General features: G+C 34.7%; 1 protein-coding gene across 1 annotated transcript in view; it reads left to right on the top strand.

Moving 5' to 3' along the window:
- Positions 1-15,173, top strand: part of LOC308658356 (pregnancy zone protein-like) — a gene marked incomplete at both ends in the record, with an annotated part of 47,286 nt that overhangs the window by 18,860 nt on the left and 13,253 nt on the right. Inside the window, 9 exons of the mRNA XM_081310912.1 lie at positions 912-1,054; positions 4,325-4,474; positions 6,166-6,330; positions 8,135-8,234; positions 11,610-11,772; positions 12,233-12,461; positions 12,964-13,090; positions 13,239-13,360; positions 13,545-13,608. Coding sequence (XP_081167038.1) covers positions 912-1,054; positions 4,325-4,474; positions 6,166-6,330; positions 8,135-8,234; positions 11,610-11,772; positions 12,233-12,461; positions 12,964-13,090; positions 13,239-13,360; positions 13,545-13,608 — 1,263 coding nt within the window. The remainder of the gene's footprint in view (positions 1-911; positions 1,055-4,324; positions 4,475-6,165; positions 6,331-8,134; positions 8,235-11,609; positions 11,773-12,232; positions 12,462-12,963; positions 13,091-13,238; positions 13,361-13,544; positions 13,609-15,173) is intronic.

Genomic DNA, 15,173 nt, shown 5'->3' with positions numbered 1-15,173 from the left:
GTCTAGAACATCTCTTACAGCTACAAAATTACTGAAGAAAGTTATTCCAACCTTTTTAAAAAAAATTCATGGAATTTGAATACATTCACATATGATACATTCACATTTAATTTAATCATTGATTTGATGTGGTTAGATGTTGGTTTGCTTTTTTGAGCAGATAAGGTTATTCCTAAAAACATGAAAAAAAAGATTTCATAAAGCAATAGCTTCAACATTTGTTTCTGTAGTAGGGTTTAAATCATTTATTTATTGAGTACCTAAAGAAATATAACTTTAACAAAAAATATGCTTCATTTTATTCAATGATAATATATTAGTGGGTGCTTTTCCATGCTTTTCCATACTTACTTATATTTAACTTTTTTCAGAAATCTACCTTCATATGTTTTTAGTATTATTTTTTCCAAAATTTATTTTGAACCTATTGGTTTTGCTTCTACCACAAGCTAACTTCACATTTTTGTAGATAATCTCAAAACTTATTAAAAGAAATTCCTAAATAAGAGAAGACGTATAACTTGTTCATAAAAGGAGACTTATTATCAATTGTACTCAAATTGATCATCTTGTGCTGATTTGGATCTTAAGGATAACTAGACCTGACTGAAATTCTCTCCTTCATCCTCTCCCAAATTTCTTAATTTTTTTTCATATTAGAAATAGAGATGTGACTAAATTATTTTTTCCTACTTAAGCAGAGAAAATAAACAAACCTATATCTTAAAAAAGTCATTATTTCAGCATATATTTATTAAACAACTATTATATGCACAGTAGTGTATATACAATTATTTTCTTACTTCAACGTGTTCCAAATGTGAATAAGTTAAATAATCTGAGAACCCCTGCTTCATAAGATTGAGAAATTTGTTCCTAATCTATAATCTTGAACTTTCTTTATTCTCCAGTGAAGGGGGCATTTTCCTTCTCCTTTCAAGTGGAACCAGACATTGCTCCTACTGCTCAGATTCTTCTTTACACTATTTTACCTAATGGAGAAATTATTGCAGACACTCAGAAACTTGAAATCGAAAACTGTTTTGCAAACAAGGTGGGTCACTTTGTTTAGGCCTAGTCATTTCATCCTGTTCCCCTTTCTAAGTATGGAAAATAAGGAAATAAGCAAAATACTCCCCTAACATGATCCTAAAACTTTTCTCCAAAGAATCTCACAAGGCAGAATGACATCATCCCCTGAAAGGTCTGGTGGCAATATTCAAAGCTGGGGGTCATGAGCACAATTTTCAAAAACTCTTTTTATCATAATATTTATATGGATTTCAAAATCATTCCAGTATAAACTCTTAATAGCTTTAAGTTTAAAATATTTCATTACCAAAATTTTCACCTGAAAATGATGCTTTACAAATCTGTGTCCATTTCATCCTGTCACATCTGAGCACACTTCCATTCTGCACACTGCAGAAAACAGTAATTAATTGGAAGTTTGCATTTAGCTTGACAACATAAACCAGGAGCATATGTCTGTACTTTGCTTTGAGAAACACAGTCTTGGTACTCAAATAATGACTACAGCATAAAAATCTAACATAAGAATAAATAGAGTCTTTTTTTATTTTTAAAGAATACAAAGCTGCAATGTGAAGCCCACTAGACAAAAATGTTTTGTCTCAGTAGAATCTGGTGCTTTTATCTGATTTTTACTATTCTGGCAGTATATTTAAACATTAGCAAATAGAATCTACCTACTTTAGATATCTCTTCAAAAACTGGGAGGACTCAGTAACACACACTTTACAGAAAATAAGACAATGTGTGTTTATAACACCTGAACTTTTCTCCCATTAAAACCATATTTGCATTACTTTTAAAAATATATATACTGGGGCTGGGGAAATAGCTTAGTTTTTAGAGTGCTTGCCTCACCTACACCAGGCCCTGGGTTCAATCCCTAGCACCACCACCAAAAAAAATAAATAAATAAAAATTAAAAAAAAAAAAAACCTGATCTAAGAAAAACACACAATGCATTCTGATACCTATCTTCGTGTATCTTCAATTCCATCTAAAGAATGCTACTAAGCCTGGACCTTGTGTCAAAGAGCCTAGTGCCTGTTCCTTTTGGGGTTTTGGTGTGCTTTCTGTCAATGAGCTCAAGCTTCATGGCTTTCACTGTTAACCCTGGAGAGTGAGTTGTTCAATTCTGGAAGGGCCCTGCTATGCCACAGGTATCAGCCCACGTCACTCATTCCAGCAGTGGAGCAGTGCTCTTTCTGATGAGTTGGTATTCCCGTCACAGTGGAGAATCAGAGAGGTTTTAAAAAAATATAATCAATAGAACATCAATTTTTTTCCTCAGAGTTCAAACTAAACAATGTTTCTCATTCTGCAAAATATACAACAATTTCTGTGTAACACCATGAGAAAATTTTCCCACAGAAACAAAAGCCCATGGGCGTTATATTCCTCTTCATATCAAATACCACAAAAAATTAGAAGAATAGATCCAATGAAGGTATAAATCAATTTAGACAACCTGACAGGATGATGAATAATCTTCATTATTCATGAGGAAATACCTCAGGTTTGATTGAGACATGAATCCCTTCAAATCAAATATAATTTAAATGTTTATTTTCAATCCTTGTTGGGACAGAGAAAAACTATTTTTTATTTTAAAAACATCTTCCCTTTAAAACAACAAAGTTGGTGTACACGTTGAGTATGTAATGAATTTTATTATTTGCTATTCTCCACTGGATATACTTATTCATTAAGGAAAACACTAATTAACACAGCTAGATAAGGACTCCTTCAAAACATGCGATAAAGTTCTTTTGGTTTTCATATTGTTAAAAGATTTTATATTTTCTCACATTTCCATTTCTTGTTCAACAGTATTTTCAGTTGATTACAATTCCAAATAACTTTCTTGTTCATTTGATGTGTATATTCATATATTTATTTTAATGAACTTAAATTTTCTAAAACTAAAAACATTTAAAATGAAATTTTCCATAAGCATTGTTTTCCAAATATATTGAATTAGAGATATAAATATGTCTACATTTTGAGGATATATAATTAGTGATTTATTTTTTATGCATGTTATTTGATGCATGATTCCAAACTGCTCAGTTAGCAGACCACATAGCAGAATTCTTGTAGTTAAATTCAGTAAGTTGAATATTATTTAGCTAAACATACTAATCTTTCATTTCAATCCAAATAAATTTCTAGTTCAAGAATTTAGGAAGGCCAGAAGCGGTGGTGTATTCCTATAATCACAGCAGCTTAGGAGGCTAAGGCAGGAGGATTGCAAGTTCAAAGCCAACTTTAGTAAGTTAGTAAGGCCCTAAGCAATTCAATGAGGTCATTTCTCTAAGTAAAATATTAAAAAGGGCTTGGGATGTGGCTCAGAAGTAAAGCACCCCTGGGTTCATTCCCTGGTACCAAAAAAAAAAAAAGAAAAAGAAAAAATGTAGGAAGTTATCTGATATTACTACTTTAAATTCAAAAGTAGCTCAGGTATTGCTTAAGAAATATCTGTATAAATAGAAGAAACTAAAAGATTCAATTGTCAACTAATTTCTACTGGCCAAAGTGAAATCAAATCTAAAAAAAAAAAATCTGCATCATTTCACATTATTCTGTTGTTATTGATCTTTATTCACAGTTGTTTGAATTCCCTAAAAACTGTTAGGATATATATTAGATGTTTAACCTATTTTGTCCCATCATCCTATCTGTGAATAATCTATATAAAACTTAAATTGAGCAACAAATATACCACCTATAGTAACTTTAAAATAATAATATTTTACTATTTATTATGTTTACAGAATTTAAAACTTAGAATATCATGGATTATTTTTGAAATGACCTAATAAACACCCAACCATGATTATCAGTAGTACCCTGCTTTAAGATTTCATGTGGTTAAGATATCCAGCTGGAAGAGAATTCAGTTGACCAATTTCAATGCTGAATGTGATTTTTCACAGAATCTTACAAAGCACACACATTCATCACAATACACTGCACAGAAATAGGGCAGCCACTTACACTTAGTTTAAGTGTTTTCAATCCAGCCCAGGATTCAAATTCTATGTGATCCAAGCCAACTTATATTTCCCCAGTTATATAAGGAATAGGAAACCTAAGTTAACTGGAACCTCATGTCTAGATTATTCCAGAGATGTTTAATTGGTGGTTCCTGGGAAAATTCATCTCTTATGTCTGCTCTAAGATGGAAGAGAGAAAGAAAAGGTCAAAAAGATTCATCATGGCCTGGAGTAAGAGAGGTGTGAGACCGTAATATTTAAAAAAAGTTGCTGCTATGATCATATCCTCTTTACAGGTAAATTTGAGTTTCTCATCAGTCCAGGGCTTGCCAGCCTCAGACACTCACCTGAAGGTCAAAGCCACGCCCTTCTCCCTCTGCGCCCTCAGGGCTGTAGACCAGAGTGTGCTGCTAATGAAACCTGAAGATGAGCTTTCACCTCAGTTGGTGAGTACCACTTCAGACTTGGGTTTAACAAAATGCTCACATGGCAAGACTATTTTTGGATGTTGTAACTGCAAAAGATAAGCTTTTCTGAGTTATTGGCATGATTTAATTCCACAGCAATCATTGAACCAAGCACTTTACTTGTATCATCTCATTTCATTCTGTTATGTACTCTTTGACAGAGCAATCTTGTTTACCACCACATTCCCCACAACTAGCACAGTGTCTTAAGTATAAGAGGAGTTTAACCCATTTGTCATGAGTGAATAAATAAACAAAATTTCAAGTAGGTATTATCATATTACTTTATGGCTGAACAAAATATACCTAGTCCATAATAAATAATTATGGAGAAAGCATGCTAAAGCTGTGTTTCAGAGGTTAAATTTACAACAATTTGGTTGCAATGCAGCTTCCTAACCCACTGCATTTAAGTTGTTATGTAAAGTGCCAAATTTTAAGTTTTTCAGAAATCAAGCCTTTACTGATTTTAAGAGTAGGTGAAAGAGGATTTCTGTCCAAATTTATCTTTAAAAATGTCTCTTATAAATACAAATGACCAAGAAATATATGAAAGAATACCCAACATCCATCAGAATCAGAGAAATGCAAATCAAAACTACATTGAGATTTCATCTCACTCCAATTAGAATACCAATCTTCAAGGATGCAAATAATAATAAATAAAGGTGAGAATATGGGGGGAAAGGTACACTCATACATTGTTGATGGGACAGCAAATTAGTTTATACCCACTTTGGAAAGAAGTGTGGGTATTCCTCAAAGACCTGGAATGGAGCCACTTTATGACCCAGATATCCCACTCCTGGGTATTTATCCAAAAGAACTAAAATCAGCATACTTTAGTGATACAGGCATACCCATGTTTATAGCGGTACAACTCAAAATAGCCAAAATATGGGACCAGCCCAGATGTCCCATCAACAGATGAATGGATGAAGAAAACATGATACACACACACACACACACACACACACACACACACACACACACTGGACTTTTACTAGCCATAATGAAGAATGCAAAATTATGGCATTTGCTGGTGAGTTGATGGAACTGGAGGACATCATACTAAGATCTCCCATATCCTGGATAGGCAGAATTAATATTGTCAAAATGGTCAAACTAACAAAATGTTATAAAGATTTAATGCAATTCCAATTAAAATTCCAATGACATTCTTCATAGTACTAGAAAAAACAATCAGGAAATTCATTTAGAAAAATAAAAAAAAAACAGAATAGCCAAAGCAATGAAATTAAACCCCTATCTCTCACCATGCACAAAACTCAATTCAAATTCAAATAGACCAGAGACCCTGCACATAATAGAAGAAAAAGTAGGCCCAAATCTTTACTATGTTGGCTTAGAATCTGACTTCCTTAATATGACTCTTAAAGTGCAAGAAGTAAGGAATTGATAAATAGGATGGATTCAAACTAAAAAGCTTCTTCTCAGCAAAAGAAACAATAATGTGAAGAGAAAGCCTACAGAATGGGAGAAAATCTTTATCACATGCACCTCCAATAGAGCATTAGACTCTGTGTTCTTGATAAGGTAGGCTTAGCAAAATTAAACAAACCCCATAACCTTTGAAATACCACGTTGAATATTGTCACATTAAATATAAACAAAATAAGGATTTCCCCCTTATTCTCCCAATTTCACAGGTATATAAGTTGCTACCAGTAAAGAGTATTCTTAGCATTGGATACAGAGGTCCACCGAATGCAGATGGTGAAAAATGTGTCCATGCAGAAGACATAATTCTCAATGGAATGGTATACACACCAAAGCAGGTCCTACAGAATGATGATGTTTACAGAATTTTTGAGGTAATTCTTTTTTCAGAAAATAAAACCTAAGTTGATTTTTAAGTCTTTATTAAGGTGGAGAATCAATAGAATTCTAAGCTATAGGATCTGGCCTTCCACAAACTCTAACAAAACAATGACAAAAGGGTAAATATTGGAATGTCAACGGCATAGAAAACATTGTACAGACTTTCAAAAATGAATTTCTCTGTTACCTTAAACAGCAAGTGATTTATTTTTAGAGCCAAAAACCTTAAACAAATTGATTTTCATGCTGATTTCAACCATATACCCCTTTCAGTGGTTCTTAGAGATTCTAATGTGTGAATAGTTTATTGAAGCCATCATACAAATCGTTAGAACAATAAATCCTTGTTATATAAATAATGACTGAATGTTTTAAGTGCACTACTCTCACCTTTAGGGTAGGAACATTTCAGGCAAACAGAAAGCAACCATTTTGTTAAGAAAGGATTAACAATATTTGCCTTAGAAACATCAAACTGTTTGAAAAATGTGTAATTTTAACTATTCTTTAGCAGAGTTATAAAAGAAGAGTTTAACTAGTTTGTGAAATTAAATCTCAATCATACACTGCCAAAAAGAAACACAGACTTTTTTTATACCTTGAGGAAAACACACGTCGTTTTTCTGACAGAGGTCAGCAGCTGAGCTGAAAGAAATTTAAACCTCTCTTCTGAAGCCTCTAAATTAATAAATCAGATGATTGAGGGATTAAAAAAACACTTTATGTTTATTAAGTAGCTGTTCAGTCTTTGAACCTTTATGTCTGACTCTGTCTGTCAGTGGCAGTTGTGACAACTGTGCCCCAGGGTCATGTGGTTCCCCAGGGACTCTGAGATGAGACAGTAAGTAGAGTTTATCTGTGATGAATAGTGAAGGTAAAAGGTGGGGACAGGGAGACTCCAGGAATCAGACTATTGTGGCATGTGTGCTGTGAATGCAGATATTCCATAGAGTTAAAAACTGGGAAAGAAAAGGGGGAGGGAAAAAAAGAGAGAGAATTGAATAACAGCAGGGGAGGTAGAGGGGGAAGATGGGAGGGGAGGGGAGGGGAGGGGGGATAGTAGGGGTTAGGAAAGGTAGCAGAATACAACAGTCACTAATATGGCATTATGTAAAAATGTGAATATGTAACAGATGTGATTCTGCAATCTGTATTTGGGGTGAAAATGGGAGTTCAAAACACAATTTGAGTCAAATGTATGAAAGATGATATATCATGAGCTATGTAATGCTTTAAATAATCAAAAAAAAAAAAGAAAAATCCCAAATGGAATGAATCCAGTATACTTATTCATGAAAAGGAATATCTTTGAATAAATAAAATCTATTAAATTGTGGAGAAAAATCTCTAGTATGCAATCCCACAATTCTAAATGACAAAAACATACTTTCTACAGGGAATTCATTAAGATTTATCTAGTTGGCTATACATATAGGGATGCAGATCTTTGGTGAAGAAATAAGAGGGAAGAAAATATCTAAGACTGAAACCTACAGTTACCTGGGTTCAAAAATAAATCATTCCAGAGGCATCACAGTATAACAGACAATCTTTTAAAATAGGAATCATAGGAATCGAAATGGGTTTGAATCTCAATCCCATTATTTGGTAGGTGAACTTCACCTTCTGTGACTCCATTGCATATTCATAAGTAGAGGAGTCTTTATTGTGCAGAATTTTCATAATGATCCTATTAAGTCTGTGTTAAACAATAGTGAAAGTGAAATTAAAATTCAAGAAATTAATGCCATTCTCAAGATTAAACTTCCTCTATGCTTTTAACAATCTCTCTTTCAGTCTATAGGATTAAATATTTTTACCAATTCACAAATCCATAAGCCACATTTTTGTCTACCTCCTCACCTATATGCACCAGTTCCTATGGCCTATGGAGTAGGTAAGGTTGTACTTTATTTGTCTGCTAAAACAAAAGAAAAATTATACTTTACTGGGGTGGGTTGGGATAAATAATTCTTCATCTAAGTACTGACTCTTATGACTCTGCATCAATTTTTTTGGCAAATTATCCACAAGTAACATCTTTCCCCTAAGTAGGACTTTAAATAAATTATTGTTCTTCTCTTACGCTCTCTCTGATGTCAAAATTTGCTATTTTTGTGTGTGAGCCTTCAGTACTTTTGCTATTTCAGATACTCTTTATCCACTGTAGATTCAATACCTGAATTAGTCAGGGTAAGATCTATTACATTGCAATAACAAACTCACCCCTGTATCAAAATGGCTAAGCACCTAGCCATTTATTTCTTTTGTTCACACAAAAGCTACTTGTGAATCCACTAGCTCTCTAGGAATTCTCTTTCTATCAAACAAAGTCAGGGATAACCAGTCTGCTTTCATCTGGTAATACCACTACCTCCAGTGGACCTTTCAAAATCACGATAATGGTAAAGGAGCAGATTGGTGTGTGATTTTTATGACCAGAAGTGGAAATGGCAAATACCACTTCTGCCTATATTCCTTCCCTAACTGCAAGGGAAGCTGATAAATGGGAAGGATCACATGGATATCAACTATGGCATGTCTTTTTATGAAAGTTGAATAACATAGAATAATTAAACTTTTGACAAATGTACTATTGTTCTCTATGTATTTTTTCAAGATACATAGAAATAAGGAAAAGTTTAAAGGATCCTGAATATTTTTTTCTACTTATACCAGGCGATCAGAGATCTCTCCCTAGAAGCTTGAATGTCTACTAATCTTACTCTCTAGTGAAAAATGACTGTGGTAATATAAAGACTTTTTAAAAAGAATAAACACAAAAAAATTCAAATACAAGTAAAATTACTATATTAGACAGGGGTCTAAAACCTCTTGGGAATACAAGGGTCAAAGATCTATTTATGAACCAAGGAGTGAATAAAACAACTTCCTTAACAGGAAGAAAATCCTGTATAATGAGTAAGTATTATTGTTTTCTTAGAACAAAGGGACAATTTAATATCTCCCCTTTATTTGCTGTGATAGATATGACTTTGAAATCCCACAGATTCATGTAACCTTCTGCTGGCTCAGTGATTTCATATCTAGAATCAGAATGACCACCAAACTCACTGAGGTGTTCAGAGCATAAATGAAAAAAAAACAATCTAATTATGATTCCATGTAATAGAATGTTTCTGAAAAAAGAAATCGGACTGCACTACAAATTTATTTTCCTTTTCCTTAATACCAAATGCATATTTTCTTTTCAATTCTAAGAGAAAAAAAAACTGTCAATGGAATGATGCAGAAAAACCTGTAAATTCAGAGTACCATCATCATAGTATTATCCTAAATATTCTGAACAAAGTTTTCCTTCAGCACTTATTCATTCTTTCCTCTTCATTTTCAGTTACATCTCACCTCATTCCTATCCCTTATACTTTTATAACTAGAAAGCCATCTGAACTTTCCTTCCTTGTCTCTGGTCTTTCTCCACTCAGTCTAACCCGCATACTGTGAAAGGCTAATCGCCCTTAAACAGTTATCATGTCTCACTCCCTACTCTCAGAAGGGACTGTGGCTATGGCTTTCAATACCATATCCAAACCTTATTTTATACATATATATTTATAATTATATATCAATATATAATTATACTAAGAAAGTGATATTCTAGAAATCAGAGCTATATAGCTATACAAGTGTACAATAACATTATAATAAAGATATATGAAATAATATTTAAGATTATGTATATATATACATATATGTGTATATATGTGTATATATATATGTGTGTGTATATATGTGTATATATATATGTGTATATATATGTGTATGTATATATATGTGTATATATATATGTGTATCTTTTTTATCAAGCTAAGGAACTGTTGCCTTAACAGATCTAATTTAATTTTCATGACTCTGAATTTACAGGTTTTTCTGCATCATTCCATTGACAGTTTTTTTTTCTCTTAGAATTGAAAAGAAAATATGCATTTGGTATTAAGGAAAAGGAAAATAAATTTGTAGTGCAGTCCGATTTCTTTTTTCAGAAACATTCTATTACATGGAATCATAATTAGATTGTTTTTTTTCATTTATGCTCTTATTATATAATTACATCTTATTATATAATTACATTATATAATTACGTCTTATTATATAATTACATCTACTATTTACTCAGAGATGTTAAAGTTACCCCCAAATAAACATTCTTCTCTGGAAGGGGGAGTTTTTCATAAACTCTTTGATATTGCTTCCCAGCTCTGCCACTCTGGATACTCCTCTTTCAGTAGCATGCCCTCCATTCTCCTCAGCTTCCTACCCACTAAGGATCATATGACCTTGCTCCTTGTTAAAGTCTTTTCTGCTAAAACTGAAGTCAATTCTCTTCTCCCTGTTTGTCTCCCTCTTTCTGGTACTAGAGACCAAACCCAGGGACACTCTACCACTGAACTACATATGAAGCACTTTTTATTTTTTATTTTGAAACAGAGCCTCACTAAGTTTCTGAGACTGGCCTTGGTCTTGTGATCCTCCTTTATCAGCCTCCCAATTAGCTGAGATTATAGATGTGGCGACCATACCCAACTATTCTCTTTTCTTTCTTGAGAGTTTGTGTCTGTAACACACACATTACTGTGTTCTATTGTTTACTATTTATATCTCCATATCTCATTCACTATTCAAGCAAACAACCAACAAGTAATTTCTGAAATCTTCTTGCTGAGGCTAATGTCCATTTTTCTTGTTCAATTGTTACTGCCAATGGGAAGCATGATGTTCATTTCAGTGTAACAGCATTATTTGATATATTAAATTACTCTAATCTTTTCCTAATTAATTGAAAAATCATCTTAGAGCTACATTTGCTTTTATTCATAGAGAAAAATATATTTAGCTCTAAACTGTATTTGAACAAGCAATAGGACTAAACTTTCTACAGGACAAACAGGTAAGAAAACAAAGCAACAACTTGGTAGGCTAAATAATTCTAAGAAGAAACATTCCTTGCACAAATGGCCTTATTCCACCTGAGAAATAAGCTACCATAAGAAATTAACGATGAAGCTGAGCATGGTGGCACAAACCTGCAATCCCAGCAACTCCAGAGATGGAGGCAGGAGGATCTCAAGCCAAAGGCCAACCTCCACAACTTTGTGAAGCCTGCGTCAAAATTTTTTAAAATCAGGCTGGTGATACAGCTCACTACTGGTAAAGCACTACTGGGTTTCATCCCCCGTATCACATGAACAAAAATAGAAATTAATGATGAAATCAAGGCTTACACTGGGGCCTATGTGCTGTCTTCCCATAGCAACAACAGATGGCTTTCATTCTGGACTGAGTTATGGACTTCGAAGTATTCCAAGGTTGAGTTCCCCAATGCCGATGATGACAGACTCTCCAACTATGCAAGTGAAAGAGACAGTCCGGAAGTATTTCCCTGAGACCTGGATCTGGGACTTGGTGGACCTGGAGTAAGTTACATGTCCTCTGACATTCAGTTCAGGACAGGATTTGAATCCTGCTCTAGGACTCTTTGTTACACTTGTTCCTGACCCTTTGAGTTCTGCTCTTTTCTTCTCTGATAACTATTTTAGGCTCACAGTTCATTTAACTCACAGATAAGTAATGCTATTAAAAAAAATCTCCTGAGATAACTAAAATAATAGAAAGCAGGAGCATACCCTCTCTGCTACAGGAGGAAAAGAAAAGAATATAGAAAGGGATGGAGGGAGAGAGGAAAGAGGAGGGAAGAGGGAAGCAGAAAGGGAGGGAAGAAGGGACGAGAGAGAAAGTGCCAGACCTCCAGAGATTCACTGGTCACTAAACCTTAGGTCAAGCTCACAAGTTTACTGAGTCACCAGGTTCTAGGATCAGCTATGGCTTGAGCTAAAAATGACATTTGTTCACCACCATCCTCTTTCCCCTCATTAGTTTGTCAGGGCAGAGGGAGTTGGCCCTGAAGACCCCTGACACCATCACAGAGTGGAAGGCCAGTGCACTCTGCCTGTCTGGAACCACAGGGCTTGGTCTTTCCCCAACGGTCTCTCTTCAAGTCTTCCAGCCCTTCTTCCTGGAACTCACTCTCCCCTACTCTGTGGTGCGAGGAGAAACCTTCACCCTCAAAGCCACTGTGTCCAACTATTTGTCCCACTGCATCCAGGTAAATGCACCTCTCTGGAAGTGAGTGGATATGAACAAAAGGCACATGGTTACCATGATCATCATTGCCTTTGGCTCCTAGGGAATCCCCAGGAAATCAGAACCAAGTGTGATATAGCCTAATTTCAGAAAGGAAGTGAGTAAAGCCACCTTGGCAGGCCCAATCTATTATGATTACAAAAATCTACGACGATTTTCACTGGGGCCCCTCTTGTTTATTCCCAAAATTCAGATACCGTTTCCCCATGATTGCTTCATTTTTTTTAACTCTAAAGAAATGTCTTTTTCATGCATTGGCACAAGGCATTTATCCTTTTTCCTGCAAGTTTTTCAATTCCCTAATTGCAAATGCCCAAACTGCAAGGTAGTAGATAGGATCTACTTGTTCAAACAATGTCTCACACCCTTTGGACTGGTATGTACTGTCCCTCTAAGCTTTTCTTCCTACAATTGATCTTCTGCCGGTGTCCTGCCACCAACTTGCATTTGGGTGTTTGGGGCAGGTCAGAGTGCAGCTGGAGGTCTCTTCTTCTTTCCTGGCCATCCCAGCAGAGAATAATGAAGAATCTCACTGTGTCTGTGGAGATAGGCAGAAGACCATATCTTGGGTTGTGACCCCAAAGTCACTGGGTGAGTGCTACAGCTGTTCACAATCCATGATTTGCTTTCTCCTCAAACCCCAAGACATGCTTTTTCTCCTCATTCAACACTGGTTAAGAGGAGGAAAACCATTCAATGCAGAACAACTATTTAACTCCCTAAAAACCTTAATCCTCAGGAAAGGTGAATTTCACAGCTACTGCAGATGCCCTGCAGTCTCAAGAAACATGTGGCAATGAGGTGACTGAATTCCCAACACTCGTACATAAGGACACTGTGATAAAGTCCTTAATAGTTGAGGTATGTGAATATATTTCCTATCTTGAAAGCTTCATCATATATTATTATCTAATCTGTGCCTGACAGTGACTATTCATTTCCAAGAGGAAATGGGTGTATCCACAACTCAATTTTTTACAAATACTTTCTCCCCTACTTTAAAGGAATAAACTTTTCTTCTTTTTTTTTTATTTTCAATATAAAGCCTGAAGGAATAGAAAAAGAAGAAACTTACAACACACTGTTATGTGCATCAGGCAAGTATAAAAGTAGATAACATTCTCATGTTAAGCCATTTATTAAACTATATAGTTGGGGAATAAATGTCCATTGATGCATGCTTCCCTCTGAAAGACTCTCCTGTGAATAACGCTAAAGACATTTGACAAGGGACATCCTTTTTCTGATAAAAAAAAAAAACATGTGGTATTGGCTCTATTTTCTCAGAGGAGTGAAAAATAAATATTATTAGGGTATTAATTAATTTATTTTAATTAGATATATATGACAGCAGAATGCATTTTGATTCATTGTACACAATTGCAGCACAACTTTCCATTTCTCTGATTGTACACGATGTAGCATCACACCATATGTGCAGTCAGTCATACATGTACCTAGGGTAATAATGTCTATCTCATTCCACCATCTTTCCTGCCCCCATACCTCCTTCTCTTCCCTCCCTGTTCTTTACCCAATCAAAATTCCTCCATTTTTCCATTGCCCCCCCATTATGGATCAGCATCTACTCATGAGAGAAAATATTTGGAGGGTGTTATTACTATTGCCGTATTTTAGGGATAAAGATACAGATAATCGAAAAGACTGTCTTAAAGCTGTTGGCTAATAATAAGGACTAAAGTTGTTGACCCAGAAAAGATATTTTTCTAATATATCTATGTTTTGCAAACTTCTCCTGAAACTGTATTCAAAATATTGAAATATTGTTATGGCACTTAATACTATTTATTAGTAGTATTTGCTTATATTTATTATTATTACTATTTATTTTTAAACTAGTAACTTAAATGTACTCATATTTGTATAAAACTATTAATTTCATGGGGAACTCTATGAAATTTATATGTATAAAAAATCAGTATTTCACTAATATCATTAATGTAATCATATAAAAAAACTACCACTACAAATTTAATTCTGTGCCAGCTAGTATCATTTTGAAGACAATGCACCATCTATACATCCGTTCTCTATGCAGATGCCCCTCAACTTATTATGAGATTACAGTTCAAGAAACTCACCATAAATTGAAAACACCATGAGTCAAAAATGCATTTTGTGCCACGTGGGGTGGCACACAACTGTAATCCCAGCTGCTTGGGAAGCAGAGGCAGGAAGATCAGAAGTTCAAATCCAGCCTCAACAATGGCAAGGAGCTAAGCAACACAGTGAAAACCTGCCTCTAAATAAAAAATGCAAAATAGGGCTGGGGATGTGGCTCAGTGGTCAAGTGCCCTTGAATTCAATCTCTGATTAGCCACCCCCCACCAAAAAAAAAAACAAAACATGCATTTTGTGCACCTGATCCAATATCCTAGTTTAGCAGATAGTATAGAGTAGGGTGTCTATTTTCACCATCACGATCTCATGTCTGGCGGGAAGCTGTGCTCTCTGTCATGGCCCAGAATTGCCAGAAAGTATCATATTGCATATTGCTACTCCAGGAAAAGATCAAAATTCAAATCCACAATGTCTATAGTTCCTACTGAATACACATCACATTTGCATAACGTGAACTCAGACCATCATTTGTCAATCACCTCTAGGTTTGTAGCTTTAGTACCAATTATGTACTAGAAAAAAAAATTGACAT

The sequence above is a fragment of the Spermophilus citellus genome (genome assembly GCF_964194105.1).
Source record: "Spermophilus citellus genome assembly, chromosome: 10".
Lineage (NCBI taxonomy): Eukaryota > Metazoa > Chordata > Mammalia > Rodentia > Sciuridae > Spermophilus > Spermophilus citellus.
Note: the sequence above shows the minus strand (reverse complement) of the source record. Positions and strands in the feature narration are given on the sequence as shown.